At 39.9% G+C, this 15727-nt stretch overlaps 1 protein-coding gene across 9 annotated transcripts in view; it reads right to left on the reverse strand.

Annotated features, from left to right (window-relative positions):
- Positions 1–511: 511 nt before the first annotated feature.
- Positions 512–15727, reverse strand: part of KCNJ15 (potassium inwardly rectifying channel subfamily J member 15) — an 80457-nt gene continuing 65241 nt past the window's right edge. For 8 of the 9 annotated variants that reach the window (XM_041734833.1, XM_041734828.1, XM_041734832.1 and 5 more), the window contains 2 exons: positions 10408–10508; positions 512–8123 (listed from right to left, as the gene is read on the reverse strand). In XM_041734833.1, coding sequence (XP_041590767.1) covers positions 6976–8103 — 1128 coding nt within the window. In that variant the 5' untranslated portion in view covers positions 8104–8123; positions 10408–10508 and the 3' untranslated portion in view covers positions 512–6975. Of the gene's footprint in view, positions 8124–10407; positions 10509–12599; positions 12624–15727 lie in introns of those variants that run through there. The other variant, XM_041734835.1, reaches the window with a different exon arrangement.

Genomic DNA, 15727 nt, shown 5'->3' on the forward strand with positions numbered 1-15727 from the left:
CCCAGCAAGGTGCTTCCAGCACTACAGCTGTCCCCATTGCCTACCTCTGCTATGTGGATTTTAAATAGGTGTGTTGTTCCACAGTTACACCTTAAAGATGCCCTTAAGGGTTACATAACATTGTATTTTCTTTCTTTTAATCCATCAAAGTAAAAGGGCAATGGAACATAAAGGACTTTGATAAAGGATGAGGTGCTCAAAAGATGTTGTTAAATAGTTCATCTTTAATCAGTGATGAAAATGAAATGATCACTAGAGTATTGAGGCAAAAGAAAGAGATGAGACAGTGGTTTCATTTTCTTTTCTTTGACTGAAAAAGGAAGGGAAATACATTCTTTCAGGCCCTGACAGATAATCCCATCTTCACAAGGTTTTAGTACATACTCAGTCCCAAATTATTGTAGTTGCTGTCACTGGAAACAGCCTCTGAGCTCTCCAAGGAAATACTAGATCCCTCTCCATCAGAGTGCCACTGTGACACTGTTACCACTCCAATGAAATGAAAAGAAACTCAAGATTGTAAAATGAGCTTTATTGTACTTGCTATTGTTTCACAGACTAGAGAGATTCCATATATAAACAGGAAAAGGAGGAGATACCTACAAAAACAAGAAATGGCTTGACAAATCGAGGTGTGGGTTTGTAGAACATGGAAGTATATATTTCAAGCTGATTGGTCATGGTCTGATTGGGCTTGGTGGTGACATAGTATAGGAATCAGTTAGTATGAGATTTCCAACACCAACTGGTACTAACTCAATCTTGAGAAATGTAAATCATGATTCTGCTTAGGAAAATCCAAGCATAGAACCAGTTCAAATACCATAGGGAAGCATGGACACTCATCTTGTGGCATAATACAGGCAGCCATCAAATCCAGTGCTGTGTGTAACAAGAGACAGAGGCATGATCAAGATTTTGCTATGCACACATTGCCAGGGGTTCTTTTTTTTTTTTCAATTTTTAAAAAAGATTTTATTTATTCAATTGAGACAAAGAGATACAGAGAAAGAGAGAGAGAGAGAGAGAGAGTGAATGAGTAGGGGGAGAGGCAGAGGCAGAAACAGGCTCCCGGCTAAGTTGGGAGCTGGATGTGGGGCTTGATCCCAGGACCTGGACGAAGATCATGACCCAAGCCAAACGCAGACACTTAACCATCTGAGCCACTCAGGCACCCCACTGCCAGGGTTTCTAAGAAGTGGGACTGTTTGCTTGTAAAATCTGCATGTCATTTGGGATTTTGATCTCCATAACATTCTCGTGAATTTGATTAAGTGGTATTTTGGAGTGGGTCCTTTTGGAATGGAGATGTCTGTTTACCAAAGCATACTTTATGTAACTTACAATTCCATGACACCCTACAGAAATAATTCTTCCAAAATAGATCCAAGTTGGCTGTTATCCTGCCTTCCTGTACTGCCTGCTATTTAATACTCTGTCAGCACACAAACACAGCTTCCTCTGGTGATCTGGAAGTTTGTTTTTGTAAAAAGTCCCTGATACAGTCATACTTCCTGTAATGATTTGATTTAATACAACATCCTTAATCTTAAGATTTGATTACAGATGAAAGAATATAGTTAAATTATAGTGAATGAAAAAATCACTCCTTTGAACTCCCCTCCAATCACCTTCTTGGAAGCTTTTTACTTTTTCCATAATATTAAGGACATTTGCAGTAATAACAATAAGAGTAATGATAAACTAAGAGGTCACATTTCCTAGCTCAGAGTCAACAACTTCTGATTTTTTTTAATAGGTACTTGCCCATCAATTGTGGTCGCTTCCTTGGAGTCTAATTTTGAATGGGTTCTACTTTTACTTGAATAATTTTTGAGGGGTGAAATTGGGTATCTTCAGGGCATCGGAATGCCTGGATACTAGATACAGTTTGGCCTTGAATGAAGATAAGATCCTGGTGAAGTATAGTCACACCGTCGTCATGAGGTGGGAGGTGTGAAGCAAAAGCTTGGTGATGGACTTTTCAGTTGATTTCCCCATCTTTGGCTTTGCCCACTCACTGGTCATTGGGAATCCACCCTAACCATTGGCCTGATTCTCTGGTCTCTGGCGAGGGGTTGGAAACCAGGACTCTTGTATACCATGTGGCAGGAGACTTTGAACCCATCATTCTAGGCCTTTCCCTGATAGACATCCTCAAAGAACATGCTATTTTGTATTGTATGGGATGTATCAGAGGCCCTCTGTGTTTTGCTGAAATTTACTTTTACTAATGGGGCAAGCCAAGGAAATATTTTTCTGGAATACTCCCTTTATTGCTGGTTGTATGAAAAATGTTGCTTGCAAGTGAAGGGATATTTGTTGTTCTTCTAGAGCTGGGCATAGCTTGGGATGATGTGAATACTCTCTACAGGACTGTCAGATTTAGCAAACAAATTATACAAGACATTTAGTTAAATTTGAAATATTTTTCTAATTGGCTGTGCAATTTTGTAAATTTTCTAAGAAAAAAATGAATATAGAACATTTATAGCATCTTAATACAGGATGCTGGACAAAAATTAAATACAAGACATATCCTGTAGATACAGCATGTCCGACATTCCTCACTCTGGTATTATCAACCCATTCGAGTTATATGGCTTTTACCTACACATATGACATCTCTGGCTTTTGTGCTTCTATATCAATTATATCCTTTGACTTCTACAATCAATTAGTGTAATTTAATTAGGTTAACTATCAACTGCAATTAGCTGTTTGTTGGTTTTCTATTTCTTATGCACTGGCAACATAGCAACTGAAAAATAAAAATCTCTATCCCCAAATTCTGGCCATCTAAATGCCCCCAAATTACTAATTTGAGTTAATTTTTTTTAATCCACAGGATAATTTGACTTGTTAGAGTAGATGACAAAGATGAAGAAAAGCCAGTGAAGCACACATTAAGTAGAAAGGAAATTGAACTCAGAAGAATTGACAGAGGATAATGATGAAGTGGCTGAAGTCTTATTTCTGCTTCCTGTTTCTTTCTCATTAAGTATTTAGTGGTAAACTTCAGGAAACGGGATCCCTGGGTGGCACAGCGGTTTGGCTCCTGCCTTTGGCCCAGGGCACGATCCTGGAGACCCGGGATTGAATCCCACATCGGGCTCCGGGCTCCTGGTGCATGGAGCCTGCTTCTCCCTCTGCCAATGTCTCTGCCTCTCTCTCTCTCTCTGTGACTATCATAAATAAATAAAAATTTTAAAAAATCCATCAGTATTTCTTAAAGGCTAGGGATTGCTGTCCAAAGGCCCAAGGAAGGATGGGCAGCCGATTCTGATTAAAAATAACCTGAGGTTCACAGAGGGTTAAATGTAGGTAGTTAATCAATTATGAATGAAATGTTAAACTTTTAGACTTTCAGGTGTGTCTTCCCAGAGGAGAAAATTAAGTGCATCTTGGACCTATCTGGAGTCAAATGCTGGAATTCAAGTGCAAACCATAGAATATGGAAATCAGGACTTGAAATGCTAATATTTCATTAAAAAAATACCATCTCAGAAAGCTTTGATAAAATAACCTGCATTCAAAATGATGTGTTTCAAATGCTTAACAGGCAAAGAAAAGTCTAGCAAGAAGGAAAAACCAAGATTGAGAGGCTCGCAGTATTCATTATGCCAGAGCGTCAAATGTCTGACCCTTTGACTATAGTGACAAAATACAGAACTGAGCCCAAAGGTGGGGATAATCCTTTACTCAGCTACCAATGCAAAGGCCTAGTGCCTTCTTTGCTTTTCCCCTCTCTTTCCTTGTTTCTCGAGGTGATATGATATGAGGATCCAAGTAAGGGAGAAAGAATCACATAGGAGTAGAAGTGTCACTTATTTATATATCTTAATTTACATTCAATGGTATCAAAATCACTATCAATTAAGATTGAAAACTCAAAGAAAAATCAAATGAATAATTGTTTACAGTCATCTCAATATCTGCTCCACTTATTCATAGCATTTTTCACTTTTAGCCAGTTATTTTACATTTCCGGAGTCTCATCTAGTGCTATAATTTTCCCGAGTGAGAAAAGGAACTAATGTGTGACTCCAACCCGATTCCAAAGATGACTCCTTGGGAGGATCAATGAGTGAATCTTGGCTATGCTGTCTGGGACTGTTGGCTACCAGGTACCATGCACATACAATATATTTTCTTACTGAAATTAGACACAGCTTTCAGATTACACTGATTTGCTGTTATTTACTTTGTGATTTTTCAAATGGAACATGACATATTTGAGTGGTCTCACTGAGAAGGCCTGATGTATTGGAAATGTTTCAAAATACAAAAGACTTCTTGGGCCAACAACATTCCATTAGTTTGATTATGTCTTAGTTGGGTGTTGAGCTTGAATCTGTCTCAGTCAAAAGACTGTTTAGATATAATGAAATAAGTTTGCCACCTACATCTTTTGCTAGTATGCTAACACCAGAGTTTTGTGTAGAAAGTAATAATAAGTAGGGAATGCTAAACTTCTTTCTTTTTTTCTTTCTTTCTTTCTTTTTTCTTTCTTTCTTTCTTTCTTTCTTTCTTTCTTTCTTTCTTTCTTTCTTCTTCTTTTTTTTTTTTTGGAATGCTAACTTTCAAACCAGATACAAGTTTAAAACTATTTACAGGATATTCTATTACAATACAATTTATTGACTTGTACAAGTATTGGATTTTAAGATTTTTAAGATACTGCATATTTGTCTTGTGTATAGTGCAAAAGATCAAATGATCAAGTCCTCCAGATTGGCTGAAATAGATATGCTAAATGAACAAACAAAAGACTTCTCCATCTCATGCTACATCACTGTACCAAAAACAATGAAGTATGCAAGTTTCCTAATCTTGATCACATTCAAATTAGCATTGATGTAAATCCTGTGTAAAGAGTTTAATAGTGCAACAGAAAACCTGTAAACATGCCTGTGGCATTATTTTCCTGTCGATTATAGCACAATAGACAATAAAAAAACCACACATAATGACTAAAGGGCTAATGTCTAACTAAACTAACATAATTTCTTTAGAAGAATGAAGATCTAAAACAATCTGCCATTAAATTATTAACAGAAAGGAGAAAATATTCCTGAATAATAAAGAAAAAGCCTCTTGTGCATTGAAATTGCCCTTTAAACCTCTAGAACTAACTTTACCGCTGTTCTTCTTACATCTGTGTTAGATGTTTGGCTCCAGGTCAGAGATTTCAGCCACATCTTCTCTCCCATGGAAGGACATTTGAAAATGTGGTAGCATAAAGATATGACTACATTTGCTATAATCCATAGCATCATTTCACTGATCACCTGAATCTGGATTACTTTCTCCTTTTCTCTGAGCCCCGGTTTCTTCATTTTTGTGGAATAAAACATATGTGAGCATATTTGTCGAGGACTTGCTTTCTTAACTGTAAATGTCTTTCACTGATAATTTCCACAATCATGCTTGAAAAGCTAGAATGTGCATGGATGTGTGTGTGTGCGTGTGTGTGTCTGTGTGTACATGTATGTGGGCTCACGTGTATGTCTATATGGTGCCTACCCACTTACAGTCACATTTTTCTTGAGTGAGTACACAAGTCTGTCCTGGTTTGAATGAAATGAGAATTCACCTTTTGCACGTTTAACCAGTCCCAGCCCATGTATATTCTTTGCCTCAAAGAAATACATGGCCCCTAAGTTCTGCCAAGAGTAAAATGTTACCCTTGTACCACTCAGTTGCATGAGATTTATTTAAATATTGAAGGCATTCTTTACATGTCATCATATCATCCAATCCCATTCATGCTTCAAAGAGTCATCTGTATGTGAATTCATTATCCTCGGCTCTTCTTGTTCCTCATGGCCCCATCCAACCTTGTAGGCTTCGACATCTGAGCAAATTTCTGATTGAAATGCAGCTTCATTTTTCTTTTGTGCTAACTGTAGTCAACATGCATATGCTTAGCATGAGTGAGGCAACCACTATTCTCAAGTGATTTTTTTTTTATTTTGGAATATCAGTGGCAGTTCCTTAGGGGACGATTTTAACAGACAAGGAATGAAATGGCTGATAAGAATATTGGCCCATAATAATAAGCTGAAGAAAGAAGGACAGGTATGGAGACCATGTGGGTTTGGGACCCACGGCGTGCCATGGCTTTAGAAAGTTCCCCTGAAAACTTTCCATGTTTCAGGCTTTCTTTTGTATACAAATCACTTGGAGGTCTCGTGAAGATACAGATTATTTCTCGAAGTCCGGCTGGGGCCACAGAGTCTATATTGCTAATAAGCTCCCGGACAGTGCTGGTACTGCTGGTTTGTGAGCTACATTTTGAATAGAAAATGACTAGTATATTCCAACAAAAAAATTACTGTGAACAAAGGAGTCAACTCCATTTGTATATGTTTCACAGTCCTTAATACCTGATTGGTTCTATTTCACTCTGCACAATTAAATCCATTTCAAAGAGGTAAGAATGGAATTATTTTTGTGAGCACAGAGTCCCCTTGACTCCATTACCTGATAGCCTCCATTAAATATAACATTTTCTCTGCCTAAAAAGAGGGTGTTATAAAGCAACAGTATAAAGGGATACTGAACCACATTTCAACTCTTGGCCATAACGTCTTTGATACCTGTTTAGAATAAATACCTTGTGTTATAGCTGATATCCTGTGTAGAAATGCATTTCCTTTCAACAGCAGCATTGCTAACTGTCCACCCAGCCCGACATGATTTCAGTTGCCCTACACCAAGTTTTTGGAAATACAGCCCCGTCTTAGAAAATATGAATTTTGAGAGTTTGCTTCAGACAAAGCATGTTGAAAAGGAACCTTCTCAAACACAGAAATGCTTGCTCAGGTGCCAGGGAAAAACGTGGATTTTATATGTCTGTGCAGTGTTTTAGAGTGAATCCACACGTTTCCATTCTCATGGTGACCTTTGCGTTCGAAAGGAGCTCAGAGGTGAAAATAGCTCACAGAGTCAAACCAGGGGTGGCTGCCGCCATCAGACATTGCTCTGTTGTAACAGAAGAGTTCTCAGTTCCCTTTCCCTCTGATCCTCCTGCCTGTACTTCTCTTCCAGTTTCTGCTTCTCAGTATCTGCACAGTAAAAGGTGCAATCCGGGCTCTTCCGGATTTGTTCAAACTGGCTGAAATCAGCCACATACTTTCCATTTTTTGAGAGAGAAACCACAGGCACAAACTCGAAGCCCCAGTAGATCTCTTCTGGGATATAAGATGTGCGACTCTGGCAGACTGCGCTGGTGGATTCCACGGTGGCATTGAGGAGGACCACGAGTTCAAACTCCTTCTCCTTCAGGTTCTGGGGTGTGAGATCCCTCAGGGGGCTCGTCTCATCCAATACGTGGTAGAATGTCATGGGCAAGATGAGGAAGGGGCTCTCAGAAGAGGAGTCCACATGGAATTTGACAGTGGCTTGGTTGAGCAGAATCCGCTCCCCCTCCTTGGTGACATGGGTCTGGAGGAGCTTGCCTGAGAGCTGGCACTGAATCAGGAGGCTCTTCCTCATGTTCGCCACCTGGATCACCAAACACAGCTTCCCATTCTGCTTGGTAATGACAGCACAGTGGCTGAACTTGATGGTCTCTGCCCGCTTTTTGGGTCTGGCAATCTTGGCCAGAAAGGTGCCCGTGATGAAGATCTCAATCAGGGTCGTAATGACCAGCTGAGCAACCAACAAAAAAATGGCATGAGGGCATTCCTCAGTGATGGAGCGGACTCCATAGCCAATGGTAGTCTGGGATTCCAGAGAAAACAGAAATGCTCCAGTGAGAGAGTCCACTTTCATGATGCAGGGGGTGTGATTTGAAACATCCTCACTTGGTTCTAAATCCCCATGAATAAAAGCAATGGCATAGTAGATCACTCCAAAAAGGAACCAGGTCATCACGAATGTGGCGGCAAACAGGGTGAGCTTATATCTCCACTTCATGTCAATGACAGTTGTCCACAAGTCTTGAAGGTAGAGTAAGTATATGCCATCCACTTTGTCAATTCTCACATTGCTGTGCCCACTCTTGGACATGACTCGGGGCCTGTTGGCTTTGAGCCCAGCTCCTGCCGTGTGCTTCACCAGGGGAGCACTGGACATGCTGATGTGAATGGCATCCATCGTCAGGCTATTGCGACTACCTAAGGAAATGGCACAGAAAGATGTTCCGGTACTGTCACATGTAGTAGAACAACCAGAAAACAGAAATATGATAATCAAATGAAGTATGTAGGAATGTATATGTATCTATATAAGAAAGGTGGATTTGGCAGGCAAGACTAGTCTACCAGTACTTAAGGAAGACAGTAGGGTGGAGTGAGGAGCATGAACTCTGGAGATCAGCAAACCTGGGCTAAATGCCAACTGTCCAATTTATTTGCTGTGTGACCTTGCACGAGCTATTTAAGTTCTCTGGATCTCAGCTCCTTGATCTGCAAAATGGGAATATAACCTACTCCTCAGGTTTTTGTGATGGTTACATGAAATAATGCCTAGAAAGTGCCAAAACAAAGCCTTACACTCAAAAATGATGCCAGTTTTTCTCATTATAAAATCACCCTCACATGCATCTACCCCACTGAGTATTATGAATATTTATGTATAGTTAGTTAGCACAAATTTCCAATTCTAGAAAATTTAAAAATAAGTTGACTGAGCATAGGGTCAGCACTCATACAACTAAAATGCACCATCTATAAGATAGTTTTAATATAGCAATAGAGAATATTAATACATATTTTAAAAACTGGTAATATTAATAAAATTTTTTAAAAACTTACCCTTTTGTGTGGCATTCTCTGCAGCAGAAATGCATTCCCCCCCAATCCAATGAATACTTTAGAATTGATGACCTCTCCTAGTTCATGATTATATTGGGAAGGACTAAGTCATCAACCAACCAACAACAAACAGGTAGTGAATAATTATGCTTCATTAATAGCTTGGTTAATATGCTAATTATCAAAATGTCATATTAGGTATGCCATTTAGGTATGGCACAAAATTTTTGCCTTATTCCTTTAGAAATAACCAGAACCAACATAGGAATCTCCTGTAAAAAGCTATAGAACAAGTAGGCAAGGACAGGCATCTGACATTGTGGCAGAAGAGATCCACCTAGGAGAAGGACCAGGTTTCCAAGCTGAGTCCCCGGGAATGCTTCCCTCTGCATCAACAGACAGGAACAAGCTGAGTGTGAGGCCATATAGCATCTTACACTACCTGCCTGGCAACTGAAATAAATCATCCTATATTCCTTGAAACAGACAATGGGAGTAATTACAGGGTAACACTACCTGGTTGGCATGTGGGTTTTTTCCACCTCATTGGTATTTTAAGGAAGAAGGAAAAAAATCCCCCCTTTAAAAAGGAACTGGATACAGTGGTCTGTGATTCATGCAATAATCTTCGCTGTTAGGGCAGCATTATCTCAACAGAAGTTTTGGAAGTAATCTTCTGGGCAAATCCTTTCAAGGAAACTGAAACCATCCATCAGAAACTAACACTTGTTGAAGATGCAGGGATTTGTGCTTTTTAATTTTCCTGTTATATTAAGAGCGTGTCATTTACTGAATAACCCTTGAAATGATTTTTTTTTTCTTGGAAAGAAAAGTTACTTTTTCATTTTCATTGCAAAGAAGGGCCCTAAGCTATTCAGAATTTATTTTTCTTTTTGAAGCCTATTCCACTTATGTAGAGATTCATTTAGGAGAAAAATACAGGATATAACCGAAGAACATAGGCTTTATCAGCCCCTCAGCAGCATTTTTCCGTAACCAAGAGGAAAGTGACCACCACGAAAACTTGGGAACAAAACAACATGCCACCATGCCCAAAAGCATAGTCAAGCTCAGAACGTGAGCATCGCCCAAAGCAAATGAAGTTTATGTACAAGTAAATGCATGCACTTTAAAAAAAGGGAGAGAGAGAGAGAGAGAGAGAGAGAGAAACTGCTAAGGGAAAGTGCATGCCATTCAATCCACTGAAATAAAAACAGAGGCTTAAGTTTTCAAGTGTGAGTGACACACGAGTGTCCTGCGGGCACGAGCGAAGCTCCAAGCTCAGCTGTCTGCCAGATTCTGGAAAACTTGGCCCTGTTTACATGAAGGCAGTGCCATGAAGCTTCTGTTTTAACCTCTTTTTAAAAGAGGCAATGGGCCAGGCTTCAGATGAGCTGGATCTTTTCCCTCTTTCTGCTGAAAGCTCTCTTGTTACATTTCTGCACATCTAGTGTTGGAGGTAATGACACCAATAGCTACTCAAGATTGATGGCCTTAAAAGGGGGAACAAGACTTAGTGCCTCTGGGGAGGGGATTCTTGGTTTTAGCATCTCTCTGTGGAAAAGAGTGGCTGGTAGACCACACTCAAAGGGTAAGCACCTTTCCCCCCCCTCTCAACACCCTGTGCCCTCAGACTGTTTACTACCTGGTCACTCCCTCAGCAGGTCAGAAGGCGTCTTCTTCAAGGCAGATGGGACGTCCTCGCTCCCCTTCACCCACCTGGCTACCATGGGATTCTGCTTCTGCCTGAAAGAAAGAGGGACGCACAGGTGTTTACAAAGAGACTGACCCAGTGAAACTGACCCTTCACAATTCCCCCCAGGGCTAGGGCCCTAGCATTCACCTTCCAATCCCTGATAATCTGGCATGGTGCCCAGAATAGACCAAAGGCTCAAGGAATGTTTTAAGAATTAAATTGAAGCCCCAACCACAGCTCTCCCCATAGAATTCCCACCCTCTGGAGGGAGCTCAATAGTAAAACACCCTGGAAAGAGTGGGTTAACTCACCCCCATTGAGGCCCACTATCAACTGACCAGCAAACAGGGAGGCAGGAAGGGGAAGTGCAGAGGAAGTAAACAGTGAGCATTGGAAGGGAAGAGTCTAGAATATTTTTACCGCCTGTGGAAATGCATTATTACTGTTGAGTCACAGAACATCAGAGCTGAAAAGATTGTCAAACCCAAGGCATCTGACACACATTTTTCAAACACGGAGATAGACCCGGGAGGTTGGAGTGACAGGTCTTCATCACACAGATGGTTCATGGCAGAAAGAACAAGGTCCAAAGTCTTTAAAAGCTTGACCGGAGTTCTTGTCAGTACACCACAAATGCCTCTTCAGCCTCCAGAGTTTAATGTAATCTATTCTAAATTCAGAAGGCTCTTTCACCTCCTACTTTCCTGGAATACTTTTTACTAAGATATATATCTGTAGATCTACCCACATTTTTGTCTGTCTTACACACAGGGGTATACGTATCCTTCACACTTCCCTTCTGATTTACCAATTATTGTAAATGTGCTCTCTCTTCATGCCCGTGGCCCCAATTATCAACCTGGATAGCCTCTCATGCACTCGATTCCCCCAGTGTGTTTGCAGTGTTTGGCAAACCATCTCTTCATCACTGATCTATTACCACCTGTAATGATCATCTGTGAAGATCCAGCATCTCTTTCTTTGCACCCATAAATCTTACCAGTATCCTTTTTCATTTATACTTCATCATATGCTCTGAATTTTCAGTATTATATTCTGCAGCAGACTTCCTTCACGAAGTCTACCTCATTGTTTATACACATTCTCATTTCATAAAATTTTGTGTCACTTTCTTAGGTATGTTTTTCTTTAATGATTGTGCCATTTACCTGGCTTCACTTCTAAAATGTTAAGAAATAGTAGCAGTTTCTTAAAGCTCAAGATGGAAGGAACAATAAAAGATATTCTCCTCTAAGTTCCCTTCTCCTAATCCCACAAATAAGGAATATTCCATACAAGTCATTATAGTTTTCTTTAGTCTCTGGAAATTGTATTCTCCAGTTTTCATTATATTGTTCCAGCATGTGGGGTGGGATTGTAATCTTAGAACTGTGATATCTTTATTGAAGTCAAGTCCTTGAAACTACTGAATAAAGAGGTCAACATTCCTTTCCTACTTCAAGCCAATAACACACACATAGAATGAAGTCATTTATTGCCTATGCTGTGGAGCATTTGTTTTCTGGAGATAAAGGAAAGAAAAACATATTTTTGAAATAGAACTAAACAGTAGGCACATTGAAAGCGGTATTTAGCTATATGAAGAACTACGCTTCCAGTCTTGGGAGCAAAACAATGAGAATGGAAAAATGAAATATAGTTCCCAACATTTCCTCAGAGAGGACAAAATTCTATCAAATAGAGAGCATCTTATAAGAATGAATGATCAAAGAAGTTAGCCACACTGAGCTGGAATACTCATCCTATTAGAGAGAAATCAATCTATAAATGACCAGAAATCCACTGACCAATTAGAAGAAATATGCATGCAACTAATAAGCCTGAATAAAGTCAGAATAGAGTCAGAAGTGGTCCAATGTGGGAAAGATGCAGATGAATAATAACAATGACAATTATAAAATAAAGATTCAGATAAGTTATCATCATCATCATCATCATCATCATCATCATCATCATCATCAATAGATAACACTATATAGTGCTGTGTGCCAGCCATTGTTCTCCATGCTTTCCATGCATGAACTTAATTAACCCTCATACCAACCCTATGAGGCAAGTGCTGTCATTATCCCCATGAGGAGGAAATAGGGAGGTTAAGCAACAGAGGTTAAGCAACTCACCCATGTTCTCAACAGCTGGCATGTGGCAGTAGTGCCCCTGTGAAGCTCCCATGCCTACCCTCTCTGCCACCTTGACAAAGGTGCTCAAGCTTTAGCTGCATCAGAATTACCTGGAAGTGTTAGAGTTTCTGATTTCAGTAGGTTTGGGATGGAGTTTCTGATTTCAGTAGGTTTGGGATGTACAAGAATTTGTACATCTAACAAGCTCACAGGTGATGCTCCAGGAACACGCGTTGGAAACTTCCACAGCATGATATACAGCTCAAATGATATCAACAGCTTTTCTGCTCTTGATGGAGAGCCTTATCCCCTCACTTTCACTGAGAATTCTAAAATAACACTGTTGCACATAAGCGCTGGAAACATCTGGTTGTTAGTTTTCAGAAATGTCCAATCTCCACCATACTCATGGATGAATGCCAACTACCTAGTGAGCCAGTGATAAGTACTGATTTTTAAAGCATTGAAGAATGATTTTCCCCTACTCATTAGTACAACACTGATTCCTTCTAAATTGCAGAGTTACTTGCTCTGTTGAGTCAAATTTGAAGTTTTCAATGTGCCCATCCTGACAAAAACTTCATTCTGGGTTCCTCAGTGGGCAGAAAAATAACTAACTTTCACCTGCAGAAAAATAGTACAACACTGATTCCTTCTAAATTGCAGAGTTACTTGCTCTGTTGAGTCAAATTTGAAGTTTTTCAATGTGCCCATCCTGACAAAAACTTCATTCTGGGTTCCTCAGTGGGCAGAAAAATAACTAACTTTCACCTGCAGAAAAATAGCAATAACAAAATAGGGAGACAGCAGAGCTCCTCAGCCAAGCTCCAGTGATGTGATTCCATGTACCTTTAAAGGGGGTGGGGTGGCATGAAGTAATGAAATCCAAATCAAATCATAATTTTGGATTTCCAGATGAAAATTGCAGTTTGAGAGGATCTGACTTTAAAGCTCTATCAAAGCAGCTTTCTGTTTGTAGGGAAAGTTGCTTAAAAAGCTTCCTTGGACATCAAATATTTCTAACAAAACAGTTTTTGGATGATATGTCTCATAGCTATGAATCCAAAATACCTAGATTAAATTTCACTTTAAGGTTTGGGTTTAGCTAGTAAGTAGAAAAAGAAATGCTTGACAAGCATGTACTTGGGGTTCACTGAACTCAAAAGCTTTAAAAATAATTGAAAATAAAATCAGTGAGGCTTGGCTATCCTTTCTTTGGATCCTGTAACTATGGTCACACAAATACATGTGCTGGGACCTTTGGGTCTGGCCTCATGCCATATTCTTCCCTGCACTTCAAAGCAGTCTAGGACTCGCTTCAGTGGCTGATCTGACTGTTCTTAACGTAATTGTTGACTCCATCCATGTCAGCTGAGGACACAGTTGACCTTGTCCAGGTGGCCTCAGAAATGGGCATCTCTACAGAAAAAGAAGAAGGTGGATAAAGTTGGCTCTCAGCAGATTCCAAAGGGTTGTTCTTTGACTCTTATCTCCTGGGGAAATGATTATTTTCTTCTGCAAATCCATTTTTTCCCATCAAGCCATTGAAGACTGGGGAAGGCTGGAAGGAATGATAGCTTCCAGGAAGCTGTGGAATTGGCCATTCTTCTCCATAAGAATCTTAAGGATCTGAGGGGAAGTACCAGTTGAGATGATAGGAAACTTGCAGCTAAGTTTCCTCTATCTTGATCTATATTTTGAGGCTAAGAACTAGGATCCTAATTGACAAAGCTAGGGTCACTGTTGGTTGTTGTAGCTGATTGTGGCTTCCAGTTATTTGCTGCCCCTCTCTGCTGGGTCCATCTATAAGGAACTCTTCCTTAGGCCTCTCTCTAGGGGTTGGGGGATAGAGAATCTGTTTTCATCCTTTAGTGTCAGATGTGGCCAAGTGACTGTGTTGGCCAATGGGGTGTGAGCCGCAGTGACTCACCCATGCTTCAACAGAGGCATCAGACTCGTGTTGGGGTCTCAGATAGTCTTAGATGGGCTGCTCCTTCCTCTGAGGAATGGGAGGAGGGAGGCACCTCCAGCTGAGCCACAGCTGAGCCAAAGCTGACTTGCAACACAAGTGACAAATGACTCTGGTTGCTTAAGCCACTGGATTCTTAGAAGTGATTGTTACTGAGGCAAAATCTAGTGAAAGCCTGACCACAAGGACAGCCCTACTACATGTTTTTGTGTTTTAGGATTATAGGCCTGACCTAAAGGATACAGTATTTTAAAGAAAATATGGAAAGTCTTGAAATATCCCTAATGTAAACTCTGAATGTTGGCTTATGACTAAACAATGAATCAAAAAAGAAACCCAAATCTAACAAGATTCAAGTAGGAACAAAGATTTGCCTGATCTCAAGGACAACATAGAAAGGTGAATAAATTCTCATATAAATCGTTTCTAAATCAATATTTAAGTTTATCTTGACAAGTTTTCAGGATGAGGTAGAAGGGCCTTAGATGTTATCACTCTAATATTCTGTTGAACAAGACACCCTTAGTTAAGGTAGCCTCATAATCTGTAATGAGAGACACACATTATCGTTATACCACTGGCAGCTTTCATTTGGGAAGAGGGTACTTAAAAAGGACCAGGCACTTTCCAAAGCAATTACAGACGATATAGTATTTCACTCTTCTCTTTACCTTGCAAAGAAAGTATTTTCTCTATTTTCCAAATGAGGAAACGAAGTTTAGAGAGATGAGATAATTTACACATATTCATAAAACTAATCCATGGAGGACCTTGTTGGCAGACCAGATCTGTCTCCGTAGCTGTGTTCCTATCTAGCCACTGAGCCCCTCAGTCGTCAAATTCAGCTCAGAAGGAATGTTTCTATTCATGATGAACTTTGATGCAGCATAAGGTAAGTCCCTGCTCACTACATGTTAGTATCCATTACAGAATAAATAGCTATATTTGATTTATTGTTTTTTTAATTGAAGTTCGATTTGCCAACGTATACCAACCACTATTCATTCCATCAAGTGCTCTCCTCAGTGCCCGTCACCCAGTGACTTATTGTTGCTAGCATGCCAGACCTTATAGAGGTGCCATATAGTAATTTAATTTTCACATCAATTCTGAAAGAGGTACTGTTATTGTTCAAGGATTCTAGATTAGGAAACTATGA

Source organism: Vulpes lagopus, chromosome 20 (assembly GCF_018345385.1).
Source record: "Vulpes lagopus strain Blue_001 chromosome 20, ASM1834538v1, whole genome shotgun sequence".
Lineage (NCBI taxonomy): Eukaryota > Metazoa > Chordata > Mammalia > Carnivora > Canidae > Vulpes > Vulpes lagopus.